Source organism: Eptesicus fuscus, chromosome 5, assembly GCF_027574615.1.
Source record: "Eptesicus fuscus isolate TK198812 chromosome 5, DD_ASM_mEF_20220401, whole genome shotgun sequence".
Lineage (NCBI taxonomy): Eukaryota > Metazoa > Chordata > Mammalia > Chiroptera > Vespertilionidae > Eptesicus > Eptesicus fuscus.
Window position 1 is genome coordinate 19,031,263 of NC_072477.1, and position 20,344 is coordinate 19,051,606.

The window sequence follows — 20,344 nt, forward strand, 5'->3', positions numbered from 1 at the left end:
TTTCTTGTCATAATTTTTCCCTGAAACATGACTTTTGCCAGTTATTGGGAGTATATTGTTGCATTAACCTTTACACAGTGAAGGTAACCCTACAGTTATCATGTAATGCAGCACCTGTGATGTCATAATTGGTTTCCATGGTGATGAGAAAAAGGAGAAGAAGAGGTAGGAGAATCATCACACCAGTGACATGACAGCTGCTTTGGTAGCTGTGGAAATGCTCCTTGAAAATCCATCCTTAGCTTCAGGGTCTTGACAGTATCACTAAGATGATTGTGGAATGAGTGACAGGGGAGATGATAGGAAAATGAGAGCCTTTGAGGAGGCAGGTGTCTTGTTCCAAACATAATCTTACAACAACCATTAAAGAGAGCAGCAAAAGAATTCACAATCACGCAAGTGCAAAAATTATAATAAAAAATATAAAGCCAGGAAACAAACTAAGAAACCGGAGCTTTCCTCAGTTCTCAATGACATACCCCAACTCTTCCTACCTGATCTGCCATCTCGCTGAATGTCCACATGGTACCATTCCCCATCGTTGGCTTTCTTCTGAGTGGCTTTCACTTTAATGGTGCCAGAGCCCATGTCCAGCAGCAGGTACAGATTTCCATCAAGGAGCTCCACTGCAAAGAAGTCCACTTTGGTGTTCTTCTGGCTCCGAACATCCTTCCTCTCTTGGGGCTTGCCATGAGTGAAGAGGATCAGGCCATTTGGCTCAGTGGTGCGGAAGTCAAAGGAGATGGAACCCATGCGTTTGGTGTTCCATTTGGGCAAACTTATATAAGCCTCTGGGGTCTCAAAGTTGATGGGGTCCAGTGTGGCCACATTCTCACACTTGAATACAACTTCACCATAGATTTTCATCTTGGTATCCCCAATCCGGGCCAGGCGAGACAGCTCCAGACGGATGTCATTATTCTTATAAACAACCTGTCAAAAGCCAAATGAGTGCCATATGAATCAATCTTGCAAATGGTAACCATCCATCACTCCCTGGGCATCCAGGAAAAAGGCCCAAGAAGAGGCTGCAGGACACAATTGTCTGAAACATGAGAAATGTGAGACATAGCATTTGTAAAAACACCAAAAAGACCTCTAGGGCATACACAAGTCCTGAATAAGGTATAATTCCATTCTATCCCTTTTGTCTGCTTCTGGTCAATATTTGTATTGTCATAAAGTTATGCAATATAAGCTTACAAGAAGTCAACAGGTATTGAGTTGTACAGATACAAATATGTGCATACAAAGATATTTACTGATGTGTCCTTTGTAAAAGACCAAAAACAACCTAAATGACTATCAATAATAGACTGGCACATCCTTATGATGGAATATTAATCAGCCCTTAGAAATCAGGTAGTGCTCCCAATTTTGATGTGGATGCTCTCCAAGTAATATTGGTAAGTGACATTAGCAAGGAACAGATCAGAGCATGCCTTATGCTATCATTGTGTAAACTGTGCATATTGGGGAGTGTTATAGGTATATATGTTCATAATGCATAAAACATCTTTGGAAGAAAACATAAGAAACTATAAAATTGTCACTAGGGAAAGGATTTTTCAGATTAATATTCAGGTGTGGGAGGGAGACTTACTTTTCACAATAGGCTATTATATTTGATTTTTTTAAAATATGTGGTTCTATTGCTTAAATAAAATGTTTATTAAGAGATGGAGGAGAAGGAGATCTGTGTTTCTTTGCACATTGTGATATATATATATATATATATATTGAGTGGCCAGATTATATATATATATATATATATATATATATATATATATATATATATATCCTATCTAATAAAAGAGAAACATGCAGATTGACCGTAACTGTGCTACACCCACCAGCCACGCCAACCAGCCAATCAAGAGCAAGTATGCAAATTAACCCAACCAAGATGGTGGCGGCCATGGAGCTGGAGCAAGCAGGAGGCATGGGTTGCCCCTGGTGAGAGAGGAAGCCAAGTTTTCCACCCTCCCTGGCCTGCCCTGGCCTCCTCTCAAGGCTACAAAATTTCAATTATAGAAGATAAATAAATCCCAACAAAGATGGCCACAGCCACGGAGCTGGAGCAAACAGGAGGCATGGGTTGCCCCTGGTGAGAGAGGAAGCCAAGCTACCCGCTGCCCTAGCCTGCCCTGGCCTCTGCTCAAGGCTACAAAGTTTCAATTATAGAAGGTAAATAAATCCCAGATACCTGCTTCCAGCCTATGCTTGGGTCACCAGGGGGCATGGCTGGCCTGCAAACCATCACAGGCCTCTCGCCCAAACCACCTGACACCCCAAGGGAACCCCCACCCTGATCCAGGACACCCTTCAGGGCAAACCAGCCAGCCCCCACCCATGCACCAGGCCTCTATCCTATCTAATAAAAGAGTAATATGCAAATTGACTGTCACTCCAACACAAAGATGGCTGCCCCCATGTGGTCAAAGATGGCTGCCCCCATGTGGACACAAGATGGCTGCCACAAGATGGCCAGCAGGGGAGGGCAGTTGGGAGGGACCAGGCCTGCAAGAAAGGGCAGTTGGGGGTGATCAAGCCTGCAGGGAAGGGCAGTTGGGGGGGACCCAGGCCTGCAGGGGAGAGCAGTTGGGGGGGACCAGGCCTGCAGGGGAGGGCAGTTGTAGGGGACCAGGCCTGCAGGACACAGCAGTTAGGAGTGACCAGACCTGTAGGGGAGGGCAGTTGGTGGGGGACCAGGCCTGCAGGGGAGAGCAGTTGGGGGGTGGACCAGACCAGCAGGGAAGAGCCGTTAGGGGCGATGAGGCTGGCAGTGGAGGGCAGTTAGGGGTGACCAGGTCAGCAGGAGAGGGCATTTTGAGGGGACCAGGCCTGAAGGGGAGGGCAGTTGGGGGTGACCAGGCCAGCAGGGGAGGGCAGTTAAGGGCAATCGGGCTGGCAGGGGAATGGTAAGGGGGTGATCAGGCTGGCAGGCAGAAGCAGTTAGGGGCAATCAGGAAGGTAGGCAGGTGAGCAGTTGGGAGCCAGCAGTCCTGGATTGTGAGAGGGATGTCCGACTGCCCATTTAGGCCCAATCCCAGTAGGATACTAGAGGCCCGGTGCACCGGGATCGGGCCTAAACGGGCAGTCAGACATCCCTCAAGGGATCCCAGATTGGAGAGGGTGCAAACTGGGCTGAGGGACACCCTTCCCCCCGTGCACGAATTTCATGCACCAGGCCAATAGTATATATCAGTGATGGCGAACCTATGACACGCGTGTCAGCACTGACACGCGTAGCCATTTCTGATGACACGCGACCACATGCCGAGGATGAAACATTTGCTGCTCCTGAGGATGAAACATTTGCGACTAGAGTTTTGGAGTTAGTTTTTTCCTCAAAGTGACACACTACACGAGTTATGCTCAGTTTTTTGGCGAAGTTTGACACACCAAGCTCAAAAGGATGCCCATCACTGGCAACACACACACACACACACACACACACACACACACACACACACACACACACACACACACACACACACACACACACACACACACACACACACACAGAGGCCTGGTGCACAAAACTCATGCACAGGTAGGGTCCCTAGGCCTGGCCAGCGATTAGGGCTAATCTGTGGGGCAACTGGAGGGGTGATCGCCCCCCCCCCCACCCCTCTGGAACCCGCCTTGGCCGGCCTGGCACCGCCCTCTCACTGGCCTCACCCCCCCCACCCCCCACCCCTCCACCACCAGGAATGAAACACCTTAAAATATAAACAAATATATTATGACTTTCTAAAGGTGGTATAATCCACATAAAAGTAGAGAATGATTTTATTCCCCCAAATCAGAGTTTCAAAATGATTTTGTTGCTACTAGAACTGAATTTTTATGCAGTGTCCTGGGATGGATCAGTGCCCTAGACCTCTAATCTCTAAGCAATGCCCACATGCATATAATAAATAGAGAAACAAATTGGAAGGTAAAGGGGCCAACATTAGTGCACTGATTATGACAACCTCTGTGCTATGCCCTGTACATTATCTCATTCAAATTTTAAGTTAAGATCCAGATTTAAATTTAAGTTCAAATCCCACATCCACTACTTACAAGCTATATGATCTTGGCAAACTTTTTTAATTTATCTACTGTTTTCTCCTGTGAAAATGGGAACATAGGAGTAAATGACTTTATAAATATGAAATAAGTTAATATGCGTAAAGCACTTAGAAATGGCACATAGTAATGGTATAAAAATCCCAGCTATTTTGTGGGTGGTGGTTGTATTTGTTATTCATCTGATTTTATCCTTTCCAAAGAAAGATCAGAGAAGATTGTACTATTATGTCCATTTTCAGTAAAATAACAAGAGTTAGAGGTTGAAAATAGTCTGAGAATCCATCTCAGTGATAAGTTAATTGGTTGAGTCATTCGAGTACCTATCATTTAATTCCTAACATCTAGCTATACAACTGTTTTCTTTCTCTCCGCTATCACCAGGAGAGATTCAAGCAGAGCTGTCTGCCTTTTAATATGTAACTAATATCAAAGAATAAAAAATGTCTTACCTATTAAATGACCTTGACCAGGGGCCTAACCATAGTCAATAACACTGAAAATAATAATGATATTCATATTTCCTGAGCACCTACTACCAGGCACTATGCCAAGGATCTGAAGCCATTAGATGCTTACAACACCCATTTGAAATATCCTCATCATTCCCCCAGTTTACTGATGCAGAAACACAGAGAACAGTTAAGGAACCAGTCCACAGTCACACAGCTGGTAAGTGGCAGAACCGGACTTGAACCCATGGAGTTGAACTCCAGAATCCATATGCCTTATCACTGTGAACACTCCAATTGAGGTCCCACTAGCAGCTCCCATGAAGCTCATCTTTAACCTTATGTGGAAAGTCATGCATGTCCAACTCCCCAGTTCAACAGCTGAATTCCTATTTTCCCTATACTGGACTGACTATGTGCAAAGGGGAGACTATAGAATCCTTAGCAATCTCTCCAGTGAGTGAACCAGAAAATAAAAGTTTAATGACTGGCAGCTTCTTCTTTCTAACCACCACTATTATGTCCCAGAATGTGAGATCTCTCTGTCATAACCAAACTTTGGTTTTCTCTGCATTGGGCTAAATGCCTGGGAAGATTATAGCTCCTTGTAAAGGTTAATTATTAATGCATAACAATCACTCATCCCAATGGGACAGACAGAGACTTGGCAACATTGGAAGATAAATGGAAAGAGAGCTCAGGTATCCCTACAGGAGGCAGGAATAAAAAAGGAAAAGGCCTTTTAAAGGAAAGGGATGCAGAGTCTTATGAAGAGGAATTCTTTTATAAGAAGGCTACACAGTAGAGATGGGAACATAAGGTGAGTAACAAGAATGCAGATTTTTTGAAAGACAGGCAAGAAAATCAGGGCCAAAAACTGGCCAAAGATAACCAGATTTATCAAAAAATGTCCTTGGAAGGTGAGCTCTTTATCTATTTCCTGTATATATTACTTGTATATATATATACAGTTTTCACATCTCTCTTGCTGCAGTAGGTTAACCTCTGCATCTTTTCAACCTGTCCAGTGCAGGACCATGGCCATTGGTCATGCACAAGTTTACCAGCACCTCCAAGTTACCTCAGAGGCATCTCTATAATTTCAGGTATCAGGCTGCTTCATATTTGCTCCCCAAGTTTCCCAGGATACAGTGTCTTCCTCTTCTCTCAAACTCTTTAAACAGTGCCCTGTCATCAGGATCTACATTCAAACCCATTCCAGGCCCTCTCTGGCTACTCTGTCCTTGCTGATCCCTGCCATTTGATAAACTTAGAATCCTTATATTGCCTGCCAGTAATGAAGCTGTCTGCCCTATTGCCAAAACCATTTGCCATGATTGGAAAAGAAAACTATTCTAATTTACATGATGTGCTTTTTACATTAAACTCTTCCATGATGCCTGAGCTATGTGGCAGGTCCATGAGAATGAATCTAATGGGTAAAGATATTCCCAGCTCACAAAAGTATTTTTTCCCCTCTTCCATCTTATCCCAGGCCACTCTGTTCTGGGCTTCCTGAGAACATGTCTCCATGTATTCGGTTGTAAATGCCACATCCCTGTGCACTCCAGTAAGGAAACCAGAAAAAGGGAGTGTGGGCATGTGCCCTGCAGTGTCCAGATGGCTGCTCAGTACTATTTCTCCTGTCAAGGAACAGGAGGTTTACCAGCTGGGCTTTCTTTTCTCTTATTTTTAAAGCATATTTAATTATCTGTGGGTCTACATATAGGACAATTTCAATAAAAACCACCAGGTCAGCTTGTAAGACCATCATTTATAGGTCCATGATTTCATGATTGAGCACCATTGTGCTGATCCAGGTCAGTGGAGCATGTTTAAAGGTCAGGACGCTGGTGGACATTCACTCGAGTGTCTAGGTTAGCCAAAACAGAATGGTGTAAAGCCAGTGTCAGGTCCCTTGATGTGGAACAGCATTGACTCCAAATCCAAATAAAGCTTTTCAAATGTATACCTATGTGTGGAGCAGTTTGAATACAACAAACAAAAGACAAATATGTATCTGCCTCTCACCCAAATTTAATCCCTTGACAATAGATAATGAAATGAGCCTTTTCTCTTCAGCTTTCAGGATGGTGAAGCTTCTAGCTAAACTTTTGTGCTAATAATATTAATGTGTAACATTCCTACTCAGGGGAAATAAGTAAAAAGCACTGTGAAAGAATCTTGCTTCTGGGGTAGCCACACAATCATACATCCTACTTTCTCTATCCCACTTCCCCTCTGTCCCTCAGCAACTGATGACTCTGGTCAGCTGTGATTTCCCCTTCTATGAACTGTCTGCTGCACTCCTTTGTCACTCAAAACTCTCTACTTTGTTATCTTTAAATAAGCACATGTCTTGTCATTACAAAATACCTTATCACCAAAAACTATGCATTACACTTTTAAAAATATTTTTTATTGATTTCAGAGAGAGAATCATTGATTGGCTGCCTCCTGCACAATCCCACTGGGGATCCAGCCTACAACTCAGGCATGTGCCCTGTCCAGGAATTAAACATGATCTCCTGGTTCATAGGTTGATACTCTACCACTGAGCCATGCTGGTTGAGCTATGCATTACACTTTTAAAAACTGAAATAGTATCATGCTGTACCAATTCTTAATAAATGCTTATATCTTCATTAAATTAGATGTCCGACTCCAGTGGCAGCATAGGGCAGTGGTTAAGGTCATAGACTTTGCAGTCTCATTAACCAGGGTTCGAGTCCTGCTTTGCCCTTGCCAGCTATGTGACCTTGGGCAAAATATTTAACTGATCTCAGCCTCAGGTTCTTCACCTGCAGAATGTGAAGAACAAGTCTCACTTCACAGGGTTGTAAGGAATGAATGGGATAATATTATCACATACAGAAGCAACTCACACAGTTTCTGACCCTTCATAGGCACTCAGTAAATGGTAGTTATCACTATTAATGTTGTTATTTTCTGTGAAAAGCCAGAACTAAAGCAACAGACAGGTTAGCCTGGCATGGTGTCATCAGAAAGATAATATTCTCTATGAGGATAAGCTCTAAACCGACTATCAACTCAAGAGACAGTGGAATTTATAATACATATCAATGCCTATGGCCATTCCTTTTCTCTCTCTCTCTCTCTCTCTGTCTCTCTCTCTCTCTCTCTCTCTCTCTCTCTCTCTCTCTCTCTCTCAGACACACACACACACACACACACACACACACACACACACCCTATACTTCTGCACAGATTTAGGATTCATTATCATTAACATCATTTTCTATCACAGTGTGCCACTGACCAAACTCCAGCAGTGAAGTCCAAGCACAAATGTGGCAGCAGATGGTCCTCTTAGCTTCCAAAATCAGAAGAACCTAATGTTTGGCATGGCCAGGGCCACATCTGCATCTACGGTCTTGCTAACAGGGGTCAGTAAACTAACTGCCTGCTGAGCTGCAGCTGACATCCAACCTGGGGCCCAAAGTCCCAACTACTACATACCACAGATACCAGCATTTTCATGCTTTAATTCTGTTAACAGTGGTCGGATCCACCAAAGAGAAAAACTAAGCACCAGAAACAGAAAATTGGACTTGGTTTCAGATTTGCAGGCAGAAGCCAAAAAATGTCTAAGTTCTAGAGTCCCAAATAAAGGTGAAAAAAAACTACAGATAAAGTTGAAAAAAATAGTAGAATGTTGGCAGTTAATTAACTTTTAATGTTGTGTGATCAACACTCTGTGGGTCAAACATAATAGATCTGATTTCTATCACCAAGGACCACCAGTTTATAATCTCTGATCTATGAATATGGTCCCATATATAAAAGAATGGCCAGGAAAAGAAAAAAAGGGAACATAAGGCAAGCTGGAGGTACAGAAAAAATCCAGGCAAAATGATGTTGAACCAGGAAAGTCCTCAGTCCCTTCCTCATTTTGAAGGAAGTATCTAGTCTTCTGGGCACCAGGTATTCGAAAGAAAGAGAGAGAGAGAGAGAGAGAGAGAGAGAGAGAGAGAGAGAGAGAGAAGAAGAGGAAGAAGAAGAAGAAGAAGAATAAGAAGAAGAATAAGAAGAAGAAGAAGAAGAAGAGAAGAGAAGAGAAGAGAAGAGAAGAGAAGAGAAGAGAAGAGAAGAGAAGAGAAGAGAAGAGAAGAGAAGAGAAGAGAAGAGAGAGAGCTGTGCAACATCAGTTACTCCACCCCCATGAGTCAAAGGGCCACGTATGCTAGCCCAACAGCCTTGCTAACAATGCAGGTCATTATCACGTATGCTCAAAACTTAGACAAACACTTGTTTTCTTGATGGATTCTTCATGAAAGGGAAATGATCAGATAGGTTTCTGTTCAATTACAGATGGTAACAGGCTGAGAATGATTCCCAACGCTTGGCACAATTATAGTGAAGGTCTCATTTTTATTCTCAAGAACTTTCTTAGGACTTTTATGTAGTTAAAAAGGCTAATCAAGAACAGTCTGCCATATGTCCATGTATCTCATAGGAAAAAATCAGCAATCAAGTCTGTGGGGTAGTCAGGATACTATAAAGGTTCAGTCTATTACAGAAGATAAGATTTGTTAATGCAGACTTGGTCATCCAAGCAAAGCCTACTAGACTTCTACTAAATGCATGATGCAAGAACTTGGTATTGACAGATGTGAGACTTGATATAGATAAACCCAGGCAAATAAATAAGACATGAACTGGCATGTATGGGCCATAGTTCTCCAAGAAAGGCCTTGTCAATGGATCATGAAACATATTTATAGAGAATCTAAAAACATTTGCCAGATGATTCTCCAGCCATACCTGGATGGAAAACTCTCCCATGTCTTAGAGCCATGCTGGCAAGTATGTGTCTCTCCTCTTCCTTCCTGGCAAATGGCATTTATTGTTAATTGATGACATTCTATTCTACTCCCTTTCCCATTAAACTCAGATGCAGCCTCAGGATTCTTCTCAAGGCAATGCCCTAGGAAGTTGCCACCAGTCACTGAGAGATGGAACTGGAGGTGAACCTACTCTCCACCCTTGTTATCCTCTAACACAAAAAAAGCCAATTTAATGTAAATTGACCAGCTGTAGTATAATGTCGGAAACAAAAACCAATGGAAATGTGTTAAATACCCTTTAGCTCTAGACCATGGAGGATACAAGGAACATGAAGTATAACCCCTGCTACCAACATGCTTAGAATGTGTTAGAGGATACTTAAAGGGGGGGGTATATTTTATATCAGAATTGATATATCAGTGAGATATATTTATCACTCCAATTAATGAATGTACAAGGTCCTATGGGTAGAAACTTGACTCAGATTGTATTTCTCTCCCCTGTGCTTGCCAGGAATGACACTACTATGGTTCTTTAGACTGTAAACTTCCTAAACACAGAGGCTGTGTGTTTCTGATGTGGAAACCAATGCATTTCCAGTGTGTAACAAAGTGCCAGCCACGTAGTGGAAGCTCAGTAAATAGACACCCTTCTTATATTTGCTTATATACAAAACAGACCTACCCAGTGAACACCTACATGTCTTCCTGTCTTAGAATATTTGATGAAGACACCAATCTAACTAGTGTGAAAGTTACATGTCCCAAAACAGAGGAACTAAGATCAAATGAGTAGGTGGAACCTGATTATGGAAAACTCTAAAAATACAGCTATTTATACAATCGGTGAAAAGGAACCATTAGAGTAGAAAGAAAGCCTTTAGCAGTTTGATTAGAAAGGTGACAAAATTTAAAAGACACCTTCCTAAGTTACTAGGACTCTACTGTTATTTTTATTTCAAGGACTAAAAATGGTTCTAATTATCTCACTGTTTTCTCTGGGGATATCATGTCATGCCTTGCTTAAAACTCTTTAATGATTCTCTATCAATTTCAGAATCAACTGCAAACTTTTAAGCATTACATTAAAAACTTTCCCTGATCTACTCTTCACCTCATCATTGCCAGCCTTGCCAAAGTTCTGCATTCTCCCAATAAATCATATCCAGAATAAGCCTTACCTGAGTTACCTATCTGAATGACTACTGCTCACTATTTGAGGAATAATTTAGACATCACCTCCTTTGGGAAGCCTTCATCAATTTTATTCATCATAATTCCACTCCCGCCAAAACCGGTTTGGCTCAGTGGATAGAGCGTCGGCCTGCGGACTCAAGGGTCCCAGGTTCGATTCCGGTCAAGGGCATGTACCTTGGTTTCAGGCACATCCCCAGTAGGGGGTGTGCAAGAGGCAGCTGATTGATGTTTCTCTCTCATCAATGTTTCTAACTCTCTATCCCTCTCTCTTCCTCTCTGTAAAAAAATCAATAAAATATATTAAAAAATAAAATAAAATAAAAAAATAATTCCACTCCCATCCACAGCTGATTTCCTCCTCTCTTCTCCCAAGGCTCTATGCTCTAAATGCTGCCACAGAAATTATCATGTTGCACTGTAATTTTCTATCTCCTCTTTAGACTGGGAGTTTTTTAAGTGAAGGAAATTGTGTCTTTCTTATTGGTGTATCTAAATGCCCATCCTAGTGCATGACACAAAGTCAGTACATGTTTGTAAGAATATGTGGAAAATGGGGAGAAAGAAGGGCAAGGAAGCTCACAAAGGCTACTTTTGGACGCCTTTAAGTCATTGAGGACTACAATGCAGAGAGAAACCTCTATATTCATTCTGCTTGATAAGTTACAAGAGGAGAATGTATAAGTGATTCCATGTGATGGAATCATTGAATATTTAGTGAAGTTTTCCCTAGTGTGCATGCTTAGGAATGTTTAAGGCTATCAATATGGAAAGTTATGCACACCAGAGTGACAGCTGTCATTAGCTTATATGTCTTGGCAGAGCACTAACAGGAGAAGAAGAAAAAGATCAAACACAAATTCTAGCAAGATTCTCTAAGAGATTGGCTGACAAAGCTCAGGACCAAAACTGCCTCCCACTCTGGAATATGCTAAGGGACTATTGTCCAACTCTTTATGACAGTGTAGCTTGGACTGCCATAGAAAACACATGGATATTTTGAAACAGTACCTCAGAGCCTTTATCATCTCTACTCAGAATTAAAAAAGCAAGAATAAATCCCCGAACAATGAAGCTTTGGCCACAGCTAGCAACTTCTGGCTGCTACAAACTACCCTGAAAGAAGATAGATAGCAATAGGAATGCCAAATAGCTTTTGGAGAAAGAGATTATATGACAGTCCCAAAGGTATAAGAACTTGGAAAAATACAATAAAAAGATTCAATGAAACCAAACCTTCAAGAAGTCTAAAATAGTTAGTTGGAAATAGTAGTAGCATATGAGGGAAGCAAGTTGATGTTCTACACAGCTTAGAAGTTAAGAGCAGTGCGTTCAGAACCATGGATAGTGGTAGATGAGCCTAAGAAGTGCTGACCAATGGGCAAGTTCCTGGAAGACTCTGGGGCTAAGCAGGCAAGTTCACACAAGGGCTTTGCAGTTCATCCTCTTATACTGTGAAGCCCATTCATTTATACAAAGTACACATAGACCAGCACTGTATAGCTTCCTGATGGCCGGGCTACTTCCAAAGAAGGGGCTCTGCCTGTCAGAAGCAACAACAAACTATTTCTTGAAGCTCTGCTTCTTCTTCTAATAAAGGCTTTAATCAGATGGATGGCTTTTCAAAGTGGTCCAAAGAGTCCCTCTACAATCATCAGAAAAGGTGGGGAAAGTGATAACAAGAATATGCCAAGCTGGCAGGTACTTGATAACAGAATAATTTCCAACCTGGTACAAATAAGAGTTGTTTCAAACTGACAAGATGGAAGTGCTAGTACTCAAATTGTTGTGTTGTTGGTGTTGTTGTTGTTTTTAATGAACAGGTTTCTTTACCTTTTGTTAACTTTAAAATAAATGGTCATGCAATAAATGAGGTCACCCCCCTTTTGGGGGGCTCCCTTGCAAGGTGCTGGTACTAAGCCCCAGTATGTACAACTATGACTTTACATTACTTTTAGTAAATCTGCAGAGACCTTGATAACCACTAGATGTCCCTTATGCCACGCAAAAACAACCTTAAATGAATTTCACTACCAGTTACACAAATCACATTTAAAGATAGCTTTTCTAAGACATGGATCTTAGGTGTCAACTATAATCCCTATTATGACTCACTCCTCTTTATTTTTATCATGCCCATTTCTATAGTATTTCAGTGGATTTTATTCAATTATAGGCAGGGGTAGAAAATTATTATGAATTAAGATGTTTTTAGAGTTGCAAATGATAGAGAAATGGGCAGAGAAGAATACTGTAGAAAAGGGATATAATGTACCTAAAGAGGTCCAAAATTCATTACCACTTTTGGAAATAAAATAAGGTTTTATATAAATGGAGAAACCCACTAACTCAGCTTAAATTCACATTCTCCATACACTAGGATCTTGGATTCTTCCATTTAATAAAACTAGTATGGAAAATAATTTTAACATTTTAAAACTTTTGGTGTTGCTGATAATCCTCACCCAGGGATATTCTTTCCATTGATTTTGAGAAAGAGTGGAAGGGAGGGGAGAGACAGAGACAGAAACATCAATGTAAGAGAGACATATCGATGGGTTGCCTCCTGCACATGTCCCAAATGGGGCCGGGGATCCAGCCTGCAACCTAGGTATGTGCCTTGACTGGAATCAAACCCATGACTCTTCAGTCCATGGGCTTATGCTCTAACCACTGAGAAAAGCTGACTAGAGCAAATATTTAATTTTATATTTTAATTTCACATGTCAAGTTTGATCAATTAAGAGTGGCTGCCTAGGACACAGAGCAGGAAAGATTGCTGTGCTATGACCAGGGAGTAACATCTGTGATGGGTGTGAGAATGGGGAATGATTGCTCCCATGATATGTATTTTCAGAACCTGAGTTAACCTTCAGCTCTAAGCCTCCCAGACTTGGATGATGGTGGGTGGTGGTGGTGGTAGTGGTAGTGGTGGTGATAGCAGTAGGAGAAGTAGCAATAACTAACCTTAATGGAGGGTTTTTCTTGGGCCCGACATTATCTTTAGTATTTAACAGATAATTATTTAATCCTCATGTGGCAAATATCCAAACTAAGACATGACACTATGATACATTTGAGATTAAAAGAGGGCACTGCCCTAGCTGGTTTGGCTCAGTGGATAGAGCTTCTGAAGGGTCCTGGGTTCATTTCTGGTCAAGAGCACATGCCTGGGTTGCAGGCTCAATCCCCATTAGGGGGTGTCCAGGGGGCAACCAATCAATGATTCTCATCATTGGTGTTTCTATCTCTCTCCCTCTCCCTTACTCTCTGAAATCAATAAAACTATATTTTAAATAAGAGGGCACTATTAATAATTCACTTGGACAACAGATGTAACCCAGGACTTTCCAATACTACCTTTGATGGATGGCCACCCTATTTTATACTCAGAAAAGCCTGAGACATGAAAGGCAGCATAAAGTAAGTAAGGCATTTGCTGAAGCCAAACGAACTGGGTTCAAAAATCCTTGCTTTGCTACTTGTTACTTAACCTTTCTGTACCTCAGTTTCCTTATCTTTGAAGTGTGATGATAACAGTACTTACCTCATAGGGTTTTCATATGGAAGATTAAGTATATGCAAAGTGTCTACAATAGCCCCTGCCACATGATAAGTGATGGTTACTATTATCCTTATTTTAAAGAAAAGAGATTTTTTGGAATCAGAGATTTTAAGATCTATATGTAGTCACACAGCTATTATGTAGTGGAGCCAGAATGAAATGCAGGTAAGTCTGGCTTGAGTGCCTGTGCACTCAATAACTATTATTATCCTCCCTATATATAACAGAAAAAATAAACAACTGTTTTCTTAAGATCCCTCCTTAAATCCAGCTTCTCCAGTGGTCTGAATCATAAATAAATCTCTAGAAAAGGTAGTTTCCCCTGCCTGTGGCTTAGGCTAGCAGGTTACAGTCAGGTGTGCACACTGAAGGAAGCACATTCAGGAGCACCCGAGAGAGCCTTGCGGAAGACCTCTCCTGAGGCCCATGCTCCTCCTTAGGTTATATGTGAGATATGTACCACAGATATAGAGGAGCCATGAAGTGTCTTCATCCCAAGTTCAAATACTGAAGTTCTTCCCTAATTCAAAAATTGGTGAACTCCCTGCTCTAAACTTGTATTCCAGAGCTTCTACTCTCGCTTGATCCCACCTCAATTTCCCTCCCTAGATCTTTTGTGACTCTCCTGGTGAAACAGAAGACTAAAGCTACCGCTGGACACGGAAGAGTGAGTGCCAGGCCAGCTGAGCACGCCTGTCCCCCAGAACTGGGAAAAGATGCACACAAAACGGGGACACATAAGAGAAACTGGTTGTCTTGCTGACTTGCTCAGAACTCCAACCAGCTCTTCTAGTCACTTAATCAGCTTCTCAATAAGGATCAATTGTTTACTTTCATACTGAGGACTAGAAATGTGACCACACCTGCCTGTCCAATGGCATGGGACTGACCTAAATTAGCCCCTTCCTGACAAGCTTCTTTTAAATGGGCCATCAGTTTGGAAGTTGTTTATTCATGAGGTATGTCTTTAAGTAAAACCAAGTTTCTGGAAGCGTAAACACTTTAAGTCTGCAAAGGTGTAAAGACATCTGTCTCTACAGTAGGCTGAATAATTTTCCTCAAAGATATCAGGAACCTGTAAATGTTACCTTGCTGAAAGGGTCTTTGCTACTGTGATTAAGTTCTTGAGGTGAGAGTATCCTGTATTATTCGGGTGGACCCCAAATGCAATCACCTGTATCCTTGTAAAGAGGAGGCAGAGGAAGATTATACACATACAGAGAAGGTGGCAATGTGAAGGTGGAGGCAGAGATTGGAGGGAGAAGCGACAAGTCAGGGATTGCTGGCAGCTACCAGAAACTGGAAGAGGCATATATGAATCGTAGTCACTCCATTTATCAACTTCCTTTGAAATCTAAATCAGTAGGTGGAAAGCTTGGTACCATCTAATCAGGCCAAACTGGAGTGATCAAGGGGACAAGAAAGTATTCAAGAAGCCTAGGGAATATATATGGTGGTTGGGGGACCTTCCTATCACCAAAGGTCTAACAGGTATCCTAAGAAGAAGCTAAGACTTGGTAAAAAACCCACTATTACCTCTGGCTCCTAAACTGTAGAGCTCATTTTTAGACTGGCATGGAAGTAACCACTATCAAATGTTTTATTAAATGCCTCCTAAGGAGGTGCTGACACTTCAAACAAACAAACAAACAAAAACTAGTCCAGGCTAGTGTGGCTCAGTTGGTTGAGCATCATCCCATGCATTGAGAGGTTGCTGGTTCGATTCCTGGTCAGGGCAAATTCCCAAGGGGCAAGCTTGATCCTCCCTGCCCCCACCCCCACCCCCCATTGTGGGAAGTGCAGGAGGCAGCCTATCCATGTTCTGCTCTCACATCAATGTTTCTTTTGTTCCCTCTCCCATCCTCTCTCTCTAAAAATCAATAAAAATATTTTTAAATGGCTGGTAAAGTACTTCTATATGTAAATAAAACAAATAGTACATAGTTAAATTTATGGTCCCAGAGTTTGTCAAGGACCTTTCCTGGAACTTTCGAAGCACTGCATCCACATGGTCATTATTTTGTCCATTTCTAATGGGCCATTTTCAGGCCATGCCTTGTCTACATTTTCTTTCATCACAGAGGTAGAAAAATCTTTATTTTCCTGTTTGACATAATTTTGACCAGCGACTATCTGATATACTTACCAGAGTCCAAGGATTGAAGAGAGATATGCACAGTGACATCCTCCTCTCATGGCCCTGGGATGGGCCTCCCCGAAGAAAGTACCAACACCAAGGCCTATAGCACCTGAAAGATTATTGGGACCTATATAGAGCTCTCTTACTCTTATTCAAACTATGAATTCACATAAAAGAAGGAAAATTAAGAGACTATTTGATCCAGGGCCAAGAAAAGGCAAGGGATGAACTTGAATCTATAAGTAACCTAAATCTATTGCTTAATACCTAATAATAGGCCGAGGATATCAAAAGTGGTAATGGGATAAATACAGACACTTATCTTTTATCTCTTTGGCTTCTATCACTGAATTCTACTTGGCTGTGTGGCTAGAGGATACAGCTCCAAGAAAAAATAGTAAAATTTGAATTTTATTTACCCACTGATGAAAAAGGAGAGAATTTTTACCAACTTGTCCACCAGCATTCAAAAAACTATTTTTTTTAATTTTGTTGCCTCCCATGATAAAACATATTTAACTCATGAGTAAATAATTCTGAAATAAGGTTACTAATAGCCTACTAATTAAATTTAAATGGGTATCAATCTGTAGAACACTCAGTATCTGTGCAGTAACTGACATTTTTGTCTATCACTCCCTTCTCAAAATTCTCTTTCCTGGGTTTCCTAATTGCAAACTTTCCAAGTAACTCTTTGATGGCTCATTTTCAACCTCTGTTATCAGCATCTTCTTAAATAGAGGCTTTCCCCAAGCATCTGATGAAGGCTTTCTTTCCTCTATTCACTAATCTACCTCATTCACTGGCACATCTTTATCTCCGCCCTAAACACTCTCCAAAGCCCCAGGCCCCCAAAATAGATTGTCTGATGGAATAATTCATCTATCTAAAATTAAAATTTACTGTAGATCCTTAAAATCAACCTGTCTAAAAGCAAACTCATCAATTCCTCCTCTTAACTTGCTTATTTCTCTGTTAGTGGTCAACTCAACTTTAAATTTTTATAGATATATATGATGATTCTTCCCTCCTCATTGCCCATTGTATTAATTTCTTATGAAGTATATTTGATTCCATATCCAACAATTTCTTTTGTAATCATTGTGTAACATATATATATATATATATATATATATATATATATATATACACATATATATATGTGTGTGTGTGTATATATATATATATATATATATACATATATATATACTAGAGGCCCAGTGCATGATTGAATCATGCACGTGTAGGGTCCCCTACAAGCTTTCACTTTCGATCACGGGGGAGCTGGGTGCCTGTCTGCTGGTGCACCAGGCCTTTCAGAAGCCTCTGGCGCGGCGAAGGCTTCTGAAAGGCCTGGTGCCTGAGTGGAAAGGCACCCAGCTCCCCTGCTTTTGATGGTCCGTGGTGGGACGTGAGCTCGCTGCCCCAGAGGCCCCTTCTGTGCCACAGCACAGCCATGGCGCAGACACTGAGCTCGAGCCGCCACTGGCAACGCGAGCTCAGCGTCCCGCTGGCCCAATCGGCCACCCGGGCCACCCTGAGTCCTGCCCCCCCGCGCCTCCTGGCCAATCGCGGGCATAGCGAAGATATGGTCAATTTGCATATTCGTCTATTATTAGGTAGGAGATATATATATATATATATATATATATATATATATATAACACACACACACACACACACACACACACATATATCCTCACATGTGATGAAAGGAATTCAGTGGAAGTGAGAAATGCTGGAGAGAAAGGAAGGCAGGAGCGGGGAGAGAGGTATGGACCAAGAAATCCAACAGACCACCAGAACTGGAAATGAAACAAATTATACTCCAGAGAAGTGTCATAAGACCACCTTATTTCTAGCTTAAAGGAAGAGACAGTTGATATTAAGATATATATAGTCTCCACTTTACCCTGCATCTCCATTCTAGGGCTACCCATCTACAAATGCTTTTTACAGCTAACTAACCTGAAAAGAGAAGAAGCCCTGCCAAATTATTCCTGCAACCCTATATATTTGTAGTCTTAATCTCTTGTATCCTCTCTGAGTACTTTTTCCCCCCTCCAGATAATTCTCTGTTATCTTTCCCAGGCAATTGAACTAAGGAACTTAGGGCAGAAATCATGTCCATCTTTGAAGTAAGCATTCAATAAGTACTCAACATATAATCCACACTGTTGTCAATATGTCCTTCTATAGTATCATGTATGCCCCTCAGGAATTCTAACCAGATTATTTAAATACAAAAATAACTAATCCAATCGGGTCTAGTAATGATAATTATTTTGATGATGATGATGCTGCTGATGATAATGATAATGATAATGAAAGAGGAGCAGGAAGAGGAGGTAAAGAAAAAACAGTGATGAATATGGAACTAACAATGTCTTCACTTTAAATCATCTTTAGATAATTTTCAAAATAAGGAAAGGAAACAATAGCAAAAAGAATAGAAGAGTATCAATCCCATTTATTGGAAGTTAGAAAAAACAACATTATCCTAAGTGTTTCACCATTCTTGGTCTATATATTTAATCAACTATAATAGAGTCTACTTCAAATTTGTCCTGAAAGTATAGAATATAGACTACATATTGATGAGAACACAGAACTTGAAGAAAAACTTCTTGAAAAGATACTAAAACTTTCTTTCTTTGATTTCTATGACTTATAATCTACTCAACCTATTTTCTCCTATTTCTTAACTAGCTACTCTTTCTTCTCCAGATTCTGTTAATGTGTGTGTTCACTAAGGCTCACCCTTGATCTCTCCACTCTTTTTGCTCTGCACTTTTTCTGTTGTAGCTCATCACATTCCCATTTCCAACTCTTTTCTCTATGCAGAGAGTACCTAAATATTTAAGCCAGCTGTGATTCTTCCTTATGTTCGGACTCATATCTCCAACCAATAGCTGAGTATTTTCTATTCGACTGCCTTTCTCTTAATTGAAAATGTTTCAAAAATTTAAATCATCATCTTTCTCACAAACTTGCACCCCCCAACCTCCTATATTCTTGATGTCATGTCCCTCTTCACTATCAAACCCACTTGACTGTTCTGATTACAAAAAAATGCTCTTTCAAAAGTTGTCTTTCATCAATTCCACACTTATCATTCCATCCTCAATCCACTTTAAATTGGTGTATTTGCCCCATAACACACCACAAGAGTGACCAAAAGATTGACAGAACCCATGATTAATTTTCATTCCCCTTGACCTTTCAGTGCAATCTTCCTCTTGCAAGATTTACATCTCAGTATATCTTAAGATCCCATACTTCCCTGCATCTCCACCATTATAATCTCTCTCAGTTTCTTTTGTTGGCTCCTCCACTATAAGACCTCTACTTGTGGAGAACCCCAGAATTCTATCTTTGGCCCCCTTCTTTATTCCAACTATATCCTGTGAATCCCATTACTTAAAATATCATATATATTTTGTTAATGCTCAAATTTATATCTCTAGCTATAGATTCCCTCTAATCATCAGACTTATATTCCCAACTGTCTTGACATTTTTGCTGAAAAATATTTTAAGCTAAATATGACTAAAAACAGAAATATTGATTTCACCTTCCACAAGCCTACTCTTCTCAAGCATCCCTGCTTGAATGCTGTTACTACCAGTTATCTAAACCTGGAAGATATCATGGAGTCATCAGTGTGGCTGTCTGAGTAATTCTGACCCTTTGCCTCCCTGGCACAATATAGGATTGTATTTCTTGGCCACCCTGTGGTAGGTGGAGCTGTGTGATACTTTTGGCCAATTAGAAGTGATATGTGTCATTTCCAGGCCAAACATTCAATTGTTTCTAATATAAATCCTCTAAATTTCTCTTTTCCTCTTTCAATGTTCTAGTGGTAGGCTACCTTGTCATCCCATGTCCCAGAGAGAGGACAATTATAAAAATATCAAACCACTATCCAACACACAAAGGATATGACATGTGAGTGAGAAAATTTAACCTCTTTTGTTTTAAGCCTCTGATATTTTGGAGTAGTTTGTTGCCACAACACAACCAAGATTCCCTTGACTAATAAAGATATCATCAATTACTTACCTCTTACAGCCAACATCTGAATCATCAATAAATGCTACTGACTCTA

At 41.0% G+C, this 20,344-nt stretch overlaps 1 protein-coding gene across 5 annotated transcripts in view; it reads right to left on the reverse strand.

Moving 5' to 3' along the window:
* NRXN3 (neurexin 3) overlaps positions 1–20,344 on the reverse strand; it is a 1,497,182-nt gene that overhangs the window by 1,079,817 nt on the left and 397,021 nt on the right. For all 5 annotated transcript variants that reach the window (XM_054715858.1, XM_054715857.1, XM_054715860.1 and 2 more), the window contains one exon: positions 495–933. In XM_054715858.1, the coding sequence (XP_054571833.1) occupies positions 495–933 (439 nt within the window). The remainder of the gene's footprint in view (positions 1–494; positions 934–20,344) is intronic.